The sequence below is a fragment of the Eptesicus fuscus genome, chromosome 15 (assembly GCF_027574615.1).
Source record: "Eptesicus fuscus isolate TK198812 chromosome 15, DD_ASM_mEF_20220401, whole genome shotgun sequence".
Lineage (NCBI taxonomy): Eukaryota > Metazoa > Chordata > Mammalia > Chiroptera > Vespertilionidae > Eptesicus > Eptesicus fuscus.
The window spans coordinates 30170758-30188707 of NC_072487.1; the positions used below are offsets into that span (position 1 = coordinate 30170758).

At 40.0% G+C, this 17950-nt stretch overlaps 1 protein-coding gene across 2 annotated transcripts in view; it reads left to right on the forward strand.

Annotated features, from left to right (window-relative positions):
* The first annotated feature begins 8625 nt into the window (after positions 1-8625).
* Positions 8626-17950, forward strand: part of PLGRKT (plasminogen receptor with a C-terminal lysine) — a 47217-nt gene continuing 37892 nt past the window's right edge. Inside the window, exons 1-3 of one of the 2 annotated variants that reach the window (XM_054727191.1) lie at positions 8626-8765; positions 10621-10741; positions 12539-12625. In XM_054727191.1, the coding sequence (XP_054583166.1) occupies positions 12545-12625 (81 nt within the window). In that variant the 5' untranslated portion in view covers positions 8626-8765; positions 10621-10741; positions 12539-12544. The remainder of the gene's footprint in view (positions 8766-10620; positions 10742-12538; positions 12626-17950) is intronic. The other variant, XM_028150586.2, reaches the window with a different exon arrangement.

Here is a 17950-nt window from a genome sequence, read left to right on the forward strand (position 1 = left end):
AAATCAGCTTTTAAAAAGGAAAGCTTCATAGTTCAAATCCAATGTTTTAAAAAAAGGTATAAAACAAACCGAAGCCTGAAATCATCACAAACATTCAGTTGGTTTTGGCTTCAGAACCCAGGCACTTTAAATTCTGCCATAAGGTTGCCCCCTTTCGACAAAACAGCTTTTACAAGAAAACAGAACAACTTGACATAATTCTGCAACATATAGAAAGTGAGAGGTCAGGCCAATATGACTTTGGTTTTTATTCTAGAAAGTGGGAGTGTGTGTATAATAGGAAATATATTTTTAAATTTTATATTGTGATACTTCCTCAGAGTTCCTTGACATAATGACACTTCAATTGCTTCGTCATTAAAAGAATTTCCCATCATGACAACAATTTGTAAGAATGCTCTGGGATCACTGCTATCTTGCTATTCAGGTTGGGGGAGCATGTTCTAGATGAGGCTAAGAAGATCCTTCTGGTAACTGATCTGGTAATTGATCAGATGAGCCCAAGCTGAAACCATGTGACTCACACAGAGGGTGGTGACATAATTTACTCAAGCATTCACCACCTTAGACTTTTAGGTGCTTGCCGCTCTTTCTCCTTCCCTCCTCACATCTTTCTTTCTTTATAAACTTTGTAATTTTTAAATTGATATATTGAACTCTTCATGGTTTGCTTTTCCTACTTATTCATTTCAAATGCAATTCAAAATACTGTATAATGAATATTGAGATGTCCATTGGCTTGGTTATGGCATTTCCTTCCCAAGTAAGAACTTACACATTCTCAGAATAGCACATATTTATTTTTAACTTGGAAAACTACTGAGAATTATATTGCCTTAAAAATCTGGTGGGGAGCCCTAGCCAGTGGCTCAGTTAGTTGGAGCATGGTCCTGCACACCAAAAGGTTGTGGGTTTGATCCCGTCAGGGCACATACCTGCAACTAATTAATATTTCTCTCTCTCTCTCTCTCTCTCTCTCTCTCTCTCTCTCTCTCTCTCTCTCTCTCCCTCTCCCTCTCCCTCTCCCTCTCCCTCTCCCTCTCCCTTTCCCTCTCCCTCTCCCTGTCTTTCTTCTCCCCCCTCCCCGCTACACACCCCTTCCTCTTTCACTAAAAAAAAAAAAAAAATCAATAAACATATCTTCCATGAGGGTTTTAAAAAATCTGGTGGGGAATGTGAAATTCTCTTTAGTCTTAATAAAATCGCAATAGACTTGGAGATTAAGCTCAAAATGCTCCCTCTTGCAAATCTCTTTTCAAGGCCACATAGTGGAATAATGCAGTGTTTTCCCAAATTTAGTTCCTCTGATATTTTCTATTTAATGTTTCTTTAAATGACCATCAAGACCCCAAAACATATATTTCATGACCTGCTAGTGTGGTCATGCCTATCAAGTCAGAAAAAAACCAACTCTAGCGTCACCTACCACTAACTAGTGGAGAAGTCTTGGACAAATAATTTATTGAGTAGTCAGGATTAAGTAATCTCCTCTTAGATAGCCTCTATGACCTATGAATGATTTTTAAAACTGGGCAGGGAGCCCTGGCCTGGTAGCTCAGTTAGTTAGAGTGTCGTCCTGATAGGCCCTCCAAAGTGTCAGGTTTGATCTCTAGTCAGGGCACATATAAGAATCAACCAATGAATGCATAAATAAGTGGAACAACAAATTGAGGTTTCTCTCTCAATAAAATTTTTAAAAAACATAAAACTGTGTGTGTGTGGGGGGGGAGGGACTGTTTAGTTCGCTTTTTAAGAGCGCATTCTTTTATTTTCTTTTTAATATTTTTATTGATTTCAGAGAGGAAGGGAGAGGAAGGGAGAGATAGAAACATCAATGATGAGAGACAGACATTGATTAGCTGCCTCCTGCACGCCCTCCAATGGAGATCGAGCCCACAACCCAGGCATGTGCTCTGACCAGGAATAGAATCCGTAACCTCCTGGTTTATAGGTCGATGCTCAACCACTGACCCATGCTGGTCAGGCTTTTTTGTTTTACCCAAGCAGTATTCAAGGTGTACATATGCTCAATAGGAAAAACAGGAGACAAATGGAATTGACCTTTCTCTGAAGTTGTTGATAGGAATGGAAGGTGTTGCTCATCGTGGGGCTCAGTGATTAACATATTAGTAATCTGAGGACTTGTGATCTTGTTCATCTCACCCACCTGTTTCCATCCTTCAGCCATTCATATTCCATACTGTTTATCAAGCTTCTTAATGAAGTTTTGATATACGTACTCTGGAGTTAGAAAAACAGAATATGTTTAGAAAAAAGATTTTATCACTTAAAAATATATGAACATCTAAACAGCTGAGGGGTTGGGGAGCATCAGTCCAAAAACCCTGTGTAGGTTTTATGATTTGGGTGAAGTAGATGGAAAAGTGCTGAGATAGGAGAAGAGCAGACACCCTGATTATCTACAGTATTGCTATTTCCCAGTTATGACCCTCTTACTTTGTTCATTTTTAAGGGTAAAATCTCATCACTGCCGATGTACTGTTTCTGAGGGTCACCTGCATCACAGTTGACTTGAGCTAGGTGTTTAAATACAGATTTCAGGGCTTTAACACAGATCTGTTGAATCCAGTTTTCTGAGGAGTGGTCCTAGGAGTCTACATTTCAACACCAACCAGAGGTGATTCATGTGCACACTGAAATTTTAAATACTGATTGTGTAATGTTTAAGGGAGGAAAATTAAATCAAGTGTTCTTTGCAAGTACAGTTATAACTTCCTTTCCTCCATCTAATTTGGTTGATTAATATCAATACCACCCTTCACTCTACCTCTGCCCACCTTTTGTTGCCTCCATCTTTGCTATCTATTCATTCCGCATAGAGAGGTGCTAGACAGACTTCATTGAGCAGAACACTTTGCCCTGGTTATACAACTGTTTAAAATATAAGAGTAATTAACATGTGTGGATGGCCAGGGGGCAGCAGCTGTCATCACTTGACAACCATGCTCAGATGCTTCACTTACCCCGTATTTGTCTCCTTCCTTTCTATGCTGAGCTGGGAAAGAGCTGGCCAGGGAAAGAGTGCTTGCCTTCAAAAGGCAGCTCCCATGCTGTGCATAATTTAATACAAAAGATGAGGCCTCCAACAATGTTCCCTGTCCTCAAGGAACTTACAAATCCAGACATAAATATGTAATTACTAGAGGCCAGATGCATGGTATTCGTGCACTGGTGGGGGGCGTGGCCTGCGGGAATCAGCCCACTGTGGGAGTGCTGCTCATCCCAGCCAGCAGAGCGGCGCTCCCACTGTGGGAGTGCACTGACCACCAGGGGGAAGCTCCTACATTGAGCATCTGCCCCCTAGTGGTCAGTATGCAGCATAGTGACTGGTCGAGCGGTTGTTCTGGTTGTTCCACCGTTCGGTCTCTGGGCTTTTATTATACAGGATGCCTTGGGTAAATGCTGTGGGAACTTGGGAACACTGTATGGTAAATAATTTTAAGGAATCTCAATAAATGAATTGAAGGCCATGAAAAATAGAGATATCCTTTCAGAGGATAAAGGGAAATGTTTTATTGATTTAATATCCTAGAACTAAATAACCTAACTGAATGTTGTAGAAATGAAAGTCCCCTTGAGTCACTTCACTTGGTTTAAGGAGATGAGTAAGTTCAATGGCTCTTGTGGAATTGCCTCCAGAAATGGTTTTAAACCAAGAACAATATGAGTTCTAGGTCTAAAAGTGTTCAAAACCCCTGCTTTGAAGGGAACAACTGGGTTTTATTTTCTGCTATGAGTAAGTGGTTATTCAAAACCAATTGTAGTCACACCTGGGTTAACAGGATCGTCAACCTAATCCATTTGCCTTTCATGATTATAGACCCATCATAAAAGAATTAGTAGTTTTTTCTTTTCCTTACTTTTTCTGAAAAGAAAATTAGAAATAACCTTTCTTAGGATATCCTTTCTTAGTTTAAAGAGAAAGAGATTCCAAACATAAACTAATAAACTGAAATTTCAGATATTAAAAAGTCCTATTTAAAAAAAGAAAAAAAATTGGTGACCAATATTGCAGAATGCCTGGATGTGAGGCTCCTTTAGTTAAGGTAGCAGGGGAAGGCTTCTCTAAGAGGCGTTATCTGAGACATGAGTTATGAAGACAAGCATGCAAAGATCTGCAGGAAGAGCATTCCTGGCAGAGGAATCATAAGGATGGAACAAAGTTGGAAAGAAGGTCATTGTGTCTGGAATGCAGAGTGAAGGAAGCAGTGGTGGATCAGATCATATCCTGAAGGTCCTTGTAAACCAAGGGAAGAGGTTGGATTCCAATTACAATGGAAAGTCACTGGATGAGTTAAAGCAGGGGAGTTACTTGATGAATGTTCTGAAAATGTGGTCTAAAGACTAGAGGGGCCAGCAAGGAAGCTTGGAGACCTTTAGGAGCTGTTGCTGTAAACCATATTTTGAAAGTAGAACTTACAGAACTTATTAGAAGTAAGGGAGAAAAGGTAATCAAGGATGGTATACAGGGTGGGGCAAAAGTAGGTTTACAATTGTGAGTATGTGAAACAGAGTTTATTCTTATATTATTACTTATTAATTATTGTTTTATTTCCATATGAATAACTTTAAACCTACTTTTTCCCCACCCTGTATATATTTTAATATGCTGTTCCATAATAAAACCAAGAACAATATACAGGGTGTCCCAAAAAATGTATACACACTTTAACACCTGATGGCTCAATTTTGAAAATGAAATGTATTTTAATAAACACTGCCTTTATAATTATTGCCTCTCTTTTAGAGATGCAGATACTGAGGCACAGAGCTTAAGCAACTGGTCTAAGCTTACATAGCTAGGAAATGGCACAGCTGAGGATTCCATCCCAGGTACTACAGCTCCAGTGTCTGGGCTCCTAACTACAATGTATGTGGTAAAATTAGTATCCTTATTCACACCTGGTGGCACTGTGAATTTGTTCAACTTCAAACATTTAAACATAGAGTTACCATATGACTCAGTAATTTCACTCCTACATATTCTCTCCCAAGAGAATTGAAAACATATGTACAAATGTTCATAGCAGCATTATTCATAACATCAAAAAAGTGGGAACAACCCAAATGTCCATCAATTTTGAATGGATAAACAAAATGTGGTATATCCATACACTAGAATATTACTTAGCCACAAAAGGAATGAAATACTAAACAATGTTGCAACTTGGAAAAACCCTGAAAACTTTATGCTAAGTGAAAGAAGCCATATAAAAAAGGCCGTATATTGTATGACTCCATTTATATAAACTGTATAGAATAGGCAAATCTATTGAGACAGAAAGCAGAGTAGGAGTTTCCCAGGACTAGAGGAAGGGGGAGAATAGAGAGTGATTGCTAATGATACAGGGTTTCTTTTTGGGGTGGTGAAAATGTTATGGAATTAAATAGCAACGATGGTTGTACAACCTTTTAAAATACTAAAGAGTTCTAATTTGTACACTTAAAGGGTGAATTTTATGGTATGTGAATTAGATCTCAATTTAAAATTTTCTAGGTAGGGAGAGAACAAGATTTTCTGTCCATTGTTGCCATTATATTACACTGCCACTTGGCATCACTGTTGAGGAATGGCATCACTGCCACTTAGTGTCACTGCATCACTGTTGAGGTTTGTACAAAGCTCAGTAATACTTTGCCGGCTCAGACCATGTCCAGGCTACAGGTGTGCTCCATGATTGAAGTTTAAGGTTAAAATTCAGACCATATTCCCCAGAGCATGGGAAACACCATTCCAAAAAAGCTTAATTGAAGATCTTCTAGCCTTAGCTCCACACACTGTGCAACTACTTGCCCTCCATAACAGACTGAGGTTTTTGGCTAATCCTGGCTCCCATATTAATGGTGAAATTCACACTGTTTTCAAAAGCATCTATGTTAAAAATAAATACCTCTAAGCATATCTTAAACTTTCAAAAAACTTCATTTTTTTTTAAAGAAGTACTTTATGGATATAAAGAGAAATATTGAGTAATTTTCTTTTCCTAGGGTAGGAGGCTTTCAATGAGTTGAGGATTTGACATCAATTCTCTCTAAAATATTTATACTATTTAACCCAGTATTTCCAAACAAAATATTAAAAAGCCATATATATATATATATCATCATGGCCATATATATATATATATATATGTATATATATATATATATCATCATGGCCATATATATATATATATATATATATATATATATATATATATATACCATCAATAATATCATGATGACCATCTTTATGATATATATGAAGATGGTCATCATGATATTATTGACAATAGCAAAAAAGAAATCAGAAATATCCAACAATGGGAATTGTATACATACTTCTGGGAAATCTGACACCTGTTAAAAATGACACACATGAATGCTATTTAACATGAAAATCTTTATGCTCTAATGCAAAATGATTTGTTAAAAGCAACTATTTGTACATGTGTGTAAAAACATATATACACACACACATTTATACAATTAGAAATAATGCATATACCAGTTAGTTATATTCATTCGATTTGAAATAAATTCTTTTAATCCTCTTACTCCCACATTCTTAAAAATATGTTTATATATATATATATATATATATATATATATATATACACACACACACACACACACACACACACACTTATATATATTTCTCTCAATTACCAGGGTATATATTCTCATAGTCACTTTTTCACTTATATTTCAAAATTGTGAACATATCATACATACAAGAGTATTTATAATGTATGTGTACAGCTTCAAGTGTATCCATTGGGTTTCAATCAGGAATCAGAATTATACTCAATTGGTTTGACTAAAGAGATACTAATGTAGTAAAGAGATATTAATGTAGACACTATTTAAAGGGGTGTGGTGAGGTTGAGAGAATCATCCAGCTGAGGCATCCCAACCATCAAGTTGAAGTTAAGAACCACCAACTTGAGAGTCTTGGTTCAACAGCGGGAAGCCTATATCATTTTTAGACTAAAGAGCAAGGGAGGATGCCCTGGCCGATTTGCTCAAAGGTTAGAGCCAAAGGGTCACGGGTTCGATCCGGGTCAAGGACACGTGTGTGAGCTGGAGCCATGGAGGAGAGACATTTGGTCAAGAATTGCAGGTGTGGAGAGACACAGCCACTGCCAGATCCTTACACCGAAACAGAGAAAGAATGGATAAAACCTATCCTACCTCTCTTTTCTCCTGCCTCCAATTTCCTTAATCCTCCATTGTTTAAACCCAGCTAAGAAGAACCAAGGTGATGTTTTCCAAAAAGGTCAGCTTCTGGGGTAAAGAATAGGGCAGGGGAGGGAGAAAAATAAATATGAGTAAATATGAGGGTAGACAAAGAGAAAACCCAGAGAGTCTACCTGTTTTTCCCACCCCAGATTTATTCTTGCCCTTTGCTCAAATGAAGAGAAGCTCATCCCCTGCACATGAGAATCACAGAATCCTACCAATCATCAAATTGCTTTGAGGTGATGTCAATTTGGGTGTAGTCTAGAAACTAAATTATAATATTTGTTTCCACCAGTACACTTCATGTAAAGTAACAGGGAAAGAGGGGCCAGGGAGGTTATAACCAGTTAACATTGTGTATGCAGAGCTACAATAATCCCTGACTCTACAGCTTGTTGCTAAGTTAAAAAATGAGAATCAAAGCTTCCTACTTTATTCATGTATATTTCCCTTGCCTTATGCACTACCATGGTAAATCAGGATTTTTTTACACTTTAATTTTTGCATGGTCTGAAATTTAAGTGGTCCTGACTTTATCAGGTTACTGCAGTTATCTAATGAGCATTATTATTGTAGATGGGAGGAATAAGACAGGTCCAGTGAATCTCTGGGTGTCATGCACAGTTCCCCTTCCCTTCATTGTATAGCTGCAACCCAATTTCCTCTCAGTCATTGGGATCAGTCACCCCAATTCTATCACTATAAGGAACCAAAATAATCAGGGGGCAATCTCAGCTTTCAATTCAATAGAACCATGGCTATATCCTCAAGTGGTAGCATTTCTTTCCTTTGAACTAGGACTTCCAAAAGTGATAAACCCAAGGTTGTAGAAGAGGTGTGCTGGATATTTTCCATTTGTCCTGTCAGTCTTTGTTCCTAGGAGGCTTGCCTCTATAGAATGCACCCACCTGCCTCCTTCTTTCTCTGGCTTCCTGTCAATCCTCAACATTAAATCTATTCTGCCAGTAGAAAAGCCCTTAAAAATGTTTATAAGGATTATATGTTTAAGTGACAACCTCTCACGAGATGCATTCTCTTCCTGGAAACAGATCCAACAGTGGTGGTTGATACCATTTCTAGAGAATAACAGTAAAACAGTTCATTAAAGTCTAGGGAGTCTTAGCAGGGCGCAGGAGCATGGATTCTCATGTACTGACAAAAGTTCACTTGAAGCTTTTAAGTGAGACTGTCTGTCATTCTGCTTCCTCTGCCTCCCCTCAAAATCTGACAGCTCAGTCGCTGGGTTTTGAATTTGCCTCTTCCACCTGCCCCGTGCCAAGTGCATAACACTGCAGGTCTAGGTCCGGCGCGCGGGCCCTTTAAAGAAGGCAAGGGCTGCGCTGATTGGCTAAGGGTTGGCATCCACTGTCAAGGCTAGTCAATCCGCGAGTTGAAACCCGGTTCTTGCCGCGGTCTAGGGGACCGGAAATCTGAAGATCTCTGCGGCCATTACCGTGTCCCGCTCCTCCACTGCCCGCTGCTAGTGATTGAGAGCCAGCCTTGCGGGAACCGGCCGGCCACAGGTGGGTGGAGAGCGCGGGTCCACGTCCTCCTACGCTGAGCTGCCGGGCCCCAGGCGTGCAGGCCCACGCGGCGCTCTCGCTTCTTGTGTGCGCCCGCCCTTGGCTTCCTTCCTGCTCCCAGTGGAGAAGGTCTCCTACTCGTTTCGGAAAGAATCCCTTCCTGTCGACAGGACTCCGGGCCTTTCCCGTAACCTTGTAATCAAATTGGGAAAGTATACAGAGCACTATCCACGGAAATCAGCATACCATTCAGGAAATACCCAGATTACTGTCATCAGGGCGGGTGGAGTTAAATTAGGGAAACCCTCCGGAAGTTGTAGGTTAAGGGCTGGAATTTGCAGGGGAAGTGGACTATTGTGAACGGAACGGAATGCAACGATTTATTGAAAATGATTGTACTGGGGGGTGAGGGCATGTATGGGAATGGGGTTAGGGAGGCAATGGGGGGATATGGATACATATGTTATACCTTAATCAATAAAAAAAGTTAAAAAAAGAAAATGATTGTAATTATGCAACCAGTCATAAATGTAGGTAATTTGATCAAGAAGTGAGTCAGCGCAGAAATTTGGATGACAGAGGTCGTGGGTTATGGGATTATCCATTTAAAAAAAAACAAGTAGAATTAAATGCATGTTCCTAGCGGTGCCTGTAAATTGCAGCCCCAACACTCCTCAGAAATATTCCTTCCCATTGTAATCTATAGCACAGCTGATACTGGGCTAGAGTATTAAAGAGCCCATTTTAAGGCCTCAGGAACAATAAAAGGAAAAATGCAGTCATTAAGAACTCAAACCAGCATTCTCAGTCCTCTGAGACACACTGGTGTCTAAATTTTAAGTATCAAAAAATTTTTCACCAATAGTATAAGTGTTAGAATTTTTGAAAGGCTTATTTATACAACTGAGTGAATTTAGTTATTCCTATTGCGAGATCACTCTTGCTTATTTTCTTCCCCCACTTTTACTGACAAATAATTGACATACATCATTGTCTAATTTTAAGGTATACAGTATGATGGTTGGACTTACATATATTGTGAAATGATTACCACAACACGTTCAGCTAATATCTATCATGTAGACACAGTAAGAAGAAAAGAAAGAAAAAAAGAAAAAACTTTTCCTTCTTGTGATGAGAACTATTAGGATTTATTATCTTAACTTTTCTATGTATCATACAGCAGTATGAACGATAGTCATCATTTTACTAATATTTTGTGAGTCCAGCTGGTGTGGCTCAATGGTTGAGTGTCAACCTATGAACCAGGAGGTCACGGTTCGATTTCCAGTCATGGCACATGCCAGGTTGTAGGTGATCCCCAGTGTGGGGCTTGCAGGAGGCAGCCAATCGATTATTCTCTCTCATCATTGCTGTTACTATCTCTCTCTCTTCCGTCCTCTCTGAAACCAGTATACACACACACACACACACACACACACACACACACACACACACACACACTGAGTGTCCAGATTATTATGTGTTCAGAGATTATAATAATCTGGCCACTCAGTGTATATCCTATATAATAAAGAGCTAATATGCTAATTATATCGAACAGCAGAAGAGACTGTCCGGATGACATTTCGGACGAAGCGGGGCTGTGAGGGCTGACCAGAGCTGCAAGGGCTGAGCCTCTTGCACGATTTCATGCATTGGGCCTCTAGAGTGTGTGTGTGTGTGTGTGTGTGTGTGTGTGTGTGTGTGTGTGTGTGTATAGTGAGTGGGAGAGAGAAGATTGAAAGTATTATGAACACCTTCCAAACACTGGAAAATGGCTATTAGAGTGGGAAAAGTTGAAAATACTGAACTCCAAGATGTACTTTACAAGGTGTGGTGCACTTGTTTCCAGGTGTGATCTCCTGAGGACCACGGGGAAGCTCCTGGGTTTGCTTCTAGCTTTAACCCTTGGGAACGTTGCCTAACACATTCAAACTACAATATAGACCCAAGAGAGCAAGGCCCAGAAAGAGGTAAACTTAAATCCTAACTTTCCACATAGTTTCTTTCCCCTAGATGGCTGATATACAGACTCTTCCTGTACTTCAAGGGAGGATCTTACCCCTTAATAAATAGTAGCAACTGTAAGAGACATAGCTCTGTGACATACTGTGTGTGTGTGTGTGTGTGTGTGTGTAAGAATAGGATTAGGGGACAATTGTTTTCTTTAGAAAGGTTTGCAACATATGTAAAATTTTAATTATCCACTCCTATATGCAGAAGAAAAGTAAGAAATGGCAAGTCACCTGAGCCAGCCTTTCTCTAGTGTCACTCATTGCCTTCTGCAAACTTTTATGGGAAAGAGACATCATGGAGACTGCCAATGTATAATACATTGCTTCTGCCTTCAGGCAATTTCTGGTCTGCTATTGGAGACCATTGACATGGGACAGTCAGAATTTGCACAAATGAGAGAATTTATGCTAGATCTCCCACTCTCAATGGGTGGCCTCCAATTCTGGTCACAGGATGGAGGGTGGCAGTGGTAGAGCAGGAGAGAAACCTCATGACCTCCCAGGCCTGTTCAGGGCCGTGCTTCTATGGTGAATAACTGGCCTCTTCCCAACACTAAAGCTGACTCTGGACCAGAGGCCCCTATAATTCCAGAGTGTGTCTACGGCCTGAATACAGGAAAGCCACTGAAGTCTGGCTTGCAGTTCTCACTCACCTGGACCCCTAATAGAAGAGATAACTCATTTCACTTGGAATGAAATGCTCTCTCTCCATTCTTCTCCACTATTAGCCAGAACCTAAGATTTTCTGATAGGGATATGGAAAACAGAAGCTCCAATGGCTTCCCACAGAATACTATGAATCCTGGTAGAAGCATTAAAACTGGCCCTCTGCTCAACAGCTCACCAAAGAGAATCAGCAGCATTGTTGAGAAGGAAAGAGCAATTGTAACATCCTTGAGTTTTGCATTCTGAAAGTAAAACAACAACTGAAGGTCTTCTGTACCTACCCAATTGGATTAAGAACAAAGTATTAAGAGTTCTGGCCTCCCCAGAATTGACAGCCCACATAAGATAGACAATACCATATATTCATTTAAAAACTGAGTTTCCCATGACATTTAATTATCCTTATGTTTTCTCCCTTGAGAACTTCAGTGGTAGCTTGAAGAGAATAAAGGTGAAACTTGAGGAGGATGGCCAAGGGATGTCAGGAGTGGGTGGCTGGAAATAGAGGGTGTATAGGAGAGGGGCAGGGATTACAAGAAGAATATTGATATAGTGACTCTGAGATACTTAAAACCTCCTAAAACACAAATGCACAGAGCACAGACAAATCTGTCCTCAAAGTACATGATGCATCTTCTGCATCACCCCCTTCTCAGAAACAAAGATTCTATCATCCAACTGTACAGAAGGTAGAGGATAGATGGTATCCACTCTGACACACACACACACACACACACACACACACACACACACACAACCAGAGAGTTTTTTCTGTATGTTTAAGTATTTAGTTCTTCAAGATTTACAGTGCGAAACAAAATCAGGAAAAATGGAGCCAAATATTTACAGAGCATAAGATTTTGGAAGTCGTCTAGTTCAATTAGCTGGTCTTAGTAAGTGACAGCCAAGCCAGTTAAGTTTGCCCACAATCAGACAGTTAGTTGGGAGCAAGGACTAGAATCCACACTGTGTTCCCAGGTTAGAGTTTTTTTCTTACATTGTTATAAGTTCACAATATTCCAAGGCATAGCATATGAGGGATGCATGTAGAATATATTGTTTTAAATCTCTTTACTTTTTTATATTTAGGTCAAGATGGGGTTTATATTTTCAAAATCTATGAACGAAAACATGAAAAACCAACAGGAGTTCATGCTTATGAATGCTCGACTTCAGGTACTTTTAAAATAATTAAGCTTTTACGTTGTTACTAGAGGCCCAGTGCACAAAATCGTGCACATTGAAAGGAAATTAAAAGATTTTAATATCGCTATTCACCCTTTCTCTATAATAGAAGTGTCAACCAAATTCTTGATAGACAATGACAGATGGAAACACATGTGTGTGATTGGCGCCAGTAAGAGCTTTAAATATATAGATAAACTTGTTTAATTAGACCTGCTTTCTGATTTAGCTAAACTTTTTCCAGCCCAGTGAAGCACCCCAACTTCCTTTTCAGGTAATTGTCAGCAACACAGCAGTAAATATCAATGTGAAGCAGATTATTATTGTAGATCACGCAGAGAGAACAAAGGATAAAATATTTAACTGCAGCAGGGTTTGACTATATTCTGAGCAGTGAGAAAACCTGAACTCATTTTCAAGTTCCACCATTTCTTACTTCTTTTCAGTTGGGTCAAGTTTCTAAACTTTCTAAATCTCAGTTTTTCCGGCTAATGAAAAGAAAATAGGATTCTACCAAGTCTCCTATCTACCGGAACTTCTATGAGGATCAACAGAGATGAGGCATGTGAAAACGCTTTCCAGACATTCGGTTAAACTGTAAAATGTTTTCACCTGGCTATAAAGGAAATCATGTTCCTGGGCTGAAGAAACTCCAAGGAGGCTAGTCGCTAGGGAGAGGAAACCGAGCATTGCTACAAGACATAATTACCCGGTGCCCACAGCCACTGTTTCTGGGCTGGGCTGGGCTGGGCTGTGGGCCACATTTTGCGCCATGGGGTCTCGGCAGCGTTGGCTGCGATTTGGTGGGCTGTCACTCTGGGGTGGTGGTGGGGCCTATGTCCCACTTAGGGGAAACCGAGTGCTGCTTTGTGGGTGCCAGATCCTCGGTGCCATTTATTGTTAAACGGCCTGTCGCTAGGGAGAGGAAGCCGGGTATTGCTACATGCGTCATTACCAGTGCCCACAGCCACTGTTTCTGGGCTGGGCTGTGGGCCACATTTTGCACCATGGGGTCTCGGCAGTATCAGCTGCGATTTGGTGAGCTGTCGCTCTGGGGTGGTGGTGGGACCTATGTTGCTTTGTCAATGGTGCCATTTCTCTGTAAACGGCCATTGTGCATCATGGCAGCTCCTGCGTTGAGTGTCTGCCCCCTGGTGGTCAGTGTGCATCATAGTGACCAGTCAAATGGTCAGAAACACAGTATATTAGCCTTTTATATATATAGATGGTGGTTAAAGTTTCTAACATGTGCTCCAGAAGTATGTTCTCTTTGACCCCAAAAGGTAAAATGCTCTTGGGGCTCTATCCTCAAAGCCAAGATGAAATGGATTGTTAATTATCTAGTGAATGGGCTTTTAAAAATCTCCAATTCAGATAGTTGTGTTAAAATGTCCATACCATAGCCCTGGCTGGTTTGGCTCAGTGGATAGAGCATCAGCCCACAGACTGAAGTGTCCCGGGTTTGATTCTGGTCAAGGGCATGTATCTCAGTTGCAGGCAGGCTTTAGGCTGGATCCCCAGCCTCGGGTTAGGGGCAGGAGGCAACCCATCAATAAGTCTCTCTCACTCGATGTTTGTCCATGTCTCTCCCCCTCCCTTCCAAAAATCAATGAAAAAATAACCTCCGATGAGAATTAAAGAAAACAAACAAAACGTTTCTATACCATAGTAAGAGACAACTGCTTACAATGTAGGGTAGGGAGAATGATACCTTCCTCAAAGATATCTGCATCCTGATCCCTTGTGACTGTTTTTCCTTATATGGCAAAAGGACTCTGCAATGTGATTAAGTTAAGAGCTTGAGATGGAGAAGATCCTGTATTATCTTGGATGATCTGGAGGGGCACAATGTAATCACAAGGGTCCTTATAAGGGAAAGAGGGAGTCAGGAGGGCCAGAGGAGGGGCAGGTGGGGAAGGGGGTGGGAGGGAGAGATTTGAAAATGCCTTGCTGCTGGCTTTGAAGATGGAGTAAAGGACCATGAGTCAAGAAACACAACTTCTAGAAAATGGAAAAGTCAAGGATATGGATTCTCCCCTGAAGCCTCCAGAAGCAGTGCAGTTCCACCTGCCCATTTTAGACTGCTGACCTCCAGAACTGTAAGAAAACAAATTTGTGTTGCTTTAAGCTACTAAGTTTGATAATTTGTGCTATAACAATAGGACACTAATACAGAGTATGAAAACTTGACACTGAATTTATGCATAGGCTGCATAGAAAAGATCAAAGCAAAGTAGATTATCTAATTGTCTATATATAGGTTGTCAAAAAGTATTTTAAAATGTTGTATGTCAAAATCAAGTGTTAAAAGTTTGACTGGAATCATCTTCCTAAAATATCAAATAAAGATCTATAGGCTTCTGTGGCTCATTATGGCTCTGAGAATAGGAAGTCCTACTCTGAGAGAGTATATAGAGTGGTTAAAAGTGAGGACTAAAGTCAGGCTGTCTGGTTTTGAACGCTATCTCTACCCCTGACTGACTATAGGTCTGTGCCTCTGTCTCCTAATCTGTAAGCTGGAGGTTATAGTATCCCCTACATAGGATTTATTTTGAAGAGTAAAGATGGTATTGTATAAAAAGTGTGTAGACAAAATTAACGCCAAGAAATCTATGGCATTTCTATACACCAACAGTGAACTTATAGAAAGAGAGACTAAGAGAACAATCCCACTTACCATCGCACCAAAAAATTAAGATACCTAGGAATAAACTTAACTAAGGAGGTAAAAGACCTCTACTCAGAAAACTACAAGACAATGAAAAAAGAGATAAAGGAAGATATAAACAGATGGAAGAGCATACCGTGTTCATGGATTGGTAGAATCAACATAATTAAAATGTCCATACTATCCAAAGCAATCTATAGATTCAATGCACTCCCATTAAAATACCAACGGCATATTTCACAGACCTAGAAAGAACTCTCCAAAAATTCATCTGGAATAAAAAAAGACCCCGAATAGCCACAGCAATCCTGAGAAAGAAGAACAAAGTAGGAGGGATCTCAATACCAGATTTCAAGCTGTATTACAAAGCCACTGTTCTCAAAACAGCCTGGTACTGACACAAGAACAGGCATATAGACCAATGGAATAGAACAGAGAACCCAGATATCGACCCAAACCACTATGCTCAATTAATATTTGACAAAGGAGGCATGTACATACAATGGAGTCAAGACAGTCTCTTCAATAAATGGTGTTAGGAAAATTGGACAGATACATGCAAAAAAATGAAACTAGACCACCAACTTACACCATACACAAAAATAAACTCAAAATGGATAAAGGACTTAAACATAAGACGGGAAACCATAAAAATACTAGAAAAATCCACAGGCAGAGAAATCTCAGACATATGCCGAAGTAATTTCTTCACTGATACCACTCTTAGGGCAATGGAAGCTAAAGAGAAAATAAACAAATGGGACTACATAAAAATAAAAAGCTTTTGCACAGCAAAAGAAACCACCAACAAAACAATAAGAAAGCCCATTGTATGGGAGAGAATATTTGCAAATTTTATCACTGATAAAGGTTTAATCTCCAACATCTACAGGGAACTTATACAACTTACTAAAAGGAAAATAAATGATCCCATTAAAAAAAATGGGCAACAGACCAAAATAGAATATTTTTGAAAGAAGACAGAAGGAAGGCCAAGAGACATATGAAAACATGCTCAAAGTCACTAATCATCCGAGAGATGCAAATCAAAACGACAATGAGGTACCATCTCACACCTGTCAGAATGGCTATCATCAACAAATCAACAAACACAAGTGCTGGTGAGGATGTGGAGAAAAAGGAACCCTCGTGCACTGCTGGTGGGAATGCAGACTGGTGTAGCCACTGTGAAGAACAGTATGGCGTTTCCTCAAAAAACTAAAAATGGAACTCCCATTTGAGCCAGTAATCCCACTCTTAGGAATATATCCTAAGAAACTAGAAACACCAATCAAAAAGGATATAAGCACCCCTATGTTCATAGCAGCATAATTTACAATAGCTAAGATTTGGAAACTGCCTACGTGCCCGTCAGCAGATGACTGGATCAGAAAACTATGGTACATCTACACAGTGGAATACTATGCTGCCATAAAAAGAAGGAATTCTTACCATTTGCAGCAACCTGGATGGAACTGGAGAGCATTATGCTAAGTGAAATAAGCCAGTCAATGAAAGAAAAATACCACATTTTTCACTCATTTGTGGATAATAAAGAACATTATAAACTGATGAACAAAAAGATAGATACAGAGGCAGTAAAGCATCAAACAGACTGTCAATTTACAGCGGGAAGGTTAGGAGAGGTGGGGGAGATAAGAGATCAACCGAAGGACTTGTATGCATGCATATAAGCATAACCAATGGACGCAAGACACTGGGGGGTGAGGGCATGTATGGGAGTGGGGTGGGGGGGCAATATACACATGTATATTGTGTACAATATACAATGTACACATGTAATACCTTAATTAAAAAAATGGGGGAAAAAGTGTGTAGAACAAGACCTCAAGTCTTTAGAACAATGTCTCTCACTCTATAAATATTAGTTGCTGCTGCTGCTGTTGTTATTAAAGAGTGACAAGAGTGTCTTATGCAGGATAATGTATTTTGGGGAATGGAACAATAGAAGGAATGAGCAGCTAAATTACTGCAACAGAGCAGAGTGATCTAGGGAAGACCAGACATTAGGCATACAAAGCAGCTATGAATGTCACATACTCAGAGTCCTTGTCCAAGACCTTTGGAAATGATAGGGATTTTACTCTTACATCAGTCCCCATGAAGTCAGGATCTGTGAAGGAGCTGGGATTTTAATATATTTGAAAGTTAACAAATTAGCCCGTGATCATTTCATGGATGCTGGCAGAATTCAGGATACACCCATGTTAGAGACAGAGAACTTAATTATTCATAACATAGTAAGGAGAATGAGCATGAGGCCTCCAAGAGCCCATTCCCCTCAAGTCTCACAGAGGTTACAAATATCGCTTTAGATGGGTGCTGGGCATTCAGTGGGTTTGTGGCACATTTGAAGAACACCAAGCTTAGGGAATCTACTGCTTTTATAATGAGCGGTGAGCTCCTGGAGTTGGGGAGGGTTATCTTCTTTCTTTTTTTTTTTTCCCCTAATATGTTTTTATTTATTTCAAAGAGGAAGGGAAAGGGAAAGAGAGATAGAACTATCAATGATGAGAGAGAATCATTGATCAGTTGCCTCCTGTACACCCTACACTGGGGATCAAAACGCAACCCAGGCATGTGCCTGACTGGGAATCAAACCATGATCTGGTTCATAGGTTGACACT